At 35.2% G+C, this 2,772-nt stretch overlaps 1 protein-coding gene across 2 annotated transcripts in view; it reads left to right on the top strand.

Annotated features, from left to right (window-relative positions):
- Positions 1-2,772, top strand: part of LOC116686215 (succinate--CoA ligase [ADP-forming] subunit beta, mitochondrial) — an 83,086-nt gene that overhangs the window by 9,148 nt on the left and 71,166 nt on the right. For both annotated transcript variants that reach the window (XM_032511194.1, XM_032511193.1), the window contains one exon: positions 2,306-2,434. Coding sequence is in view for 1 of the 2 variants with exons in the window: in XM_032511193.1 (XP_032367084.1) it covers positions 2,306-2,434 (129 nt within the window). In the remaining variant the exon portion in view is untranslated. The remainder of the gene's footprint in view (positions 1-2,305; positions 2,435-2,772) is intronic.

Genomic DNA, 2,772 nt, shown 5'->3' with positions numbered 1-2,772 from the left:
CCCCCCCCCCCCCCCCCAACAGCTGGTCAAAGTGTCCTTATTCAGCTGAGTATAGAATGGTTATTGTTGATGCGAAGATTAAGGCTTGAAAGATTGTTTAAAACTTGTGTTGTCCTCCCAGGTCAAAACTTTTACACTTTTTCAACACTTTTTTGACGCTTTTGAGATACTTTTAAATCACTTTTTGATGCTTTTTTTTCAACATTTTCTTCATTTTTGTAACCCTACCATCAGTATAATGTACACATCACTAACACCAATATATCGCCACTAGTTTTACACTGTTTTCTTTTTCAAATGCATGGTCAAGAAACCTCCTTTTATATAAAATTATATCTTTTTTTTGGGTCTTTTGTCAACGTTTTTTTGGGGGGAAAATAAAACACCCAAAATTCAACAAAGGAGTGAACTGATCCTCCAGCGTTATATGGAACCATCCATGTAATATATGGACAATTTGGATGAAAGAATCTCAAATTTCTCAAGTAGAAACTTTTAAATACGGGTTAAATTTTAGTTAAAGGAGCCCTGCTACACTAATCCTTTCTGCTTTCATGTCTTAAAATCTGTGTGGGTGTGTGGGTGTGTGGTGAATGTGAAAATGAACTGCTACCTCCTGTCAGCTTGCGATTTGAATATGGATTTTTTTGCACACCCCTATTACAGTTAGCTTGCTCTTGGTGGGAATTGTTGTGTTTTTGTAAATAACATCACAGAGTACGGTCTGGACCTGCTCTTTATGAAAAGCGCAATGAGATAACTGTTGTTTTGATTTAGCGCAATATAAATAAAATTTGAAATGAATACACAGCAAGATTATTGCACAGGTGTGCCTTAGGCTGGCCATAATTAAAGGCCACTCTAAAATGTGCATTTTAACTTGTGTGTTGTCTTCTCTTCTTTTTTTCTGGGTCAAAATTGAAACCTTTTTTTCACCTTTTTGGTCATCTTTTCCAAAACCCTTATTGCTTTTCCCCCTTTTTTTTGTCATTTTTTTCTGCGCCTTTTGACATTTTTGTAGGTTTTTTTCCCCCCCCATGTTTTTTAAGCTTTTTTTGGACATTTTAGTCACTTTGTTTAATGGTCTTTCATAAAAAAAGGTTTTTTGAATGCTATAAAATTTAATAAAGTGGGCTGGTCATTTGTTTTACTTGTGAAGCGCGTTGTGTGGAACAATCTGCGTTATTATTATTATTATTCTGATAATTTTGTCTTACGTTTTTGTCCCTTTTTAAACACTTTTTTCAATGTTTGTCACTTTTTTGGATGTTTGACGCTAACTTCTTAACTTTAGTTTTACAGTTATTTTTGGAATTTATAGTCAATAAACCTAATTTTTAGGAAGTAATACCTAATGTTTGGTTAAGAAAAGCAGAAATTAGGAATTATTTAGGCTAAAATTAAAAGAATGTATGCTGATGGATAATCAGACTGGAATATGTCAACTTTTACTCAATACTATTTCGAAAACACTATCAAATTGAATAAGACACCGCAAAATTAATGAAAGTAGATAAACACAAAAAACGTGTATGTATGTGTGTGTGTACATACATTACCACAAGTCATGAGATACGGATGGCAGGGCACCTTTTAAAGTACTAGTATTAGTAAAATAACGTTTCCATTAAGGCCAAGGAGTACACTACGGAAGCTTTTTAACACTTTATAATACTGCATTAAGTGCAACCTGCACAATCTTTTATCTACATATTAAACATTACTATTTAAGCATTTGCACATTTTTGTATTTCAAACTTGTACATATTCAAATATTTGTTCTTGTATTTTTTTCCTATTATTTCATGTAAATTGTATCCTAGTATTTCATTTATATATAAATTCTGTGTTGTGTGACGGATTTAATAAATTTACAAAGCCTGTGAGCAATTTTCCATTTTATTGTGATGAAAAAATATCTATCTATCTAGCCGTCTATCCGTCTGTCTATCTATCTAAACAGCAGTTTAATGGACAGGACGTCTGTCGGCTTCAATCTAGCAGATCAAAATCTTAAACCTCCAACCAAGGAATCAAAATTAAAGATGTTTGGGTGGTGATGGCGCAGTGGATATGACACATGCCTTTTGGTGTGGGAGACCTGTGTTCAATTCCCAATGCAATACATCAGCCAATGTGTCCCTGAGCAAGACACTTAACCCTTAGTTGATCCAGCAGCGTGCGGCCTCTGCCATATATAGCAATTGTAAGTTGCTTTGAATAAAAGCATCAGCTAAATGACACGTAATAATGTAAAGAGAGATTTTCTAATTCAAAGAGTTCAACTTCCTCTTGTGTCCCTCAGGGCCCCGTGTTGATCGGCAGCTCGCAGGGCGGCGTGAATATTGAAGATGTTGCAGCTGAAAGTCCAGAAGCCATTGTGAAAGAGCCCATCGACATTGTGGAGGGCATTAAGATGGAGCAGGCTGTCAAGGTATAATCAATAGCAGATGACTTTCCAAGGGATGCTGTGTGTGTTGAGACCACAAAGCCACGAGTATGTTGTTTCTCAGAAGGTTTTCTTCAAGGGTAATGACCGTTTCATTCAACCTGGACCCTATGTTCCTATGTTTCCTAAGTGACTGATGGGAACAACACAAACAGACAGACACACACGCACACAGACCCGGACACACTTTCGTATTCGAGTCACTATTCAAGCTCTACCGATTCGAAATCGATTCAGAGAATTTAAAAAATACACTAACATTTAATTTTTTTTCAAATTGATAATAAATTGATAAATCTTTGGTGTTTTTTTTTTTTTTTTTT

Source organism: Etheostoma spectabile, unplaced genomic scaffold (assembly GCF_008692095.1).
Source record: "Etheostoma spectabile isolate EspeVRDwgs_2016 unplaced genomic scaffold, UIUC_Espe_1.0 scaffold333, whole genome shotgun sequence".
Taxonomy (NCBI): Eukaryota; Metazoa; Chordata; class Actinopteri; order Perciformes; family Percidae; genus Etheostoma; species Etheostoma spectabile.
The sequence above is the reverse complement of the archived record's forward strand: the minus strand, read 5'-3'. Positions and strand labels throughout refer to the sequence as shown.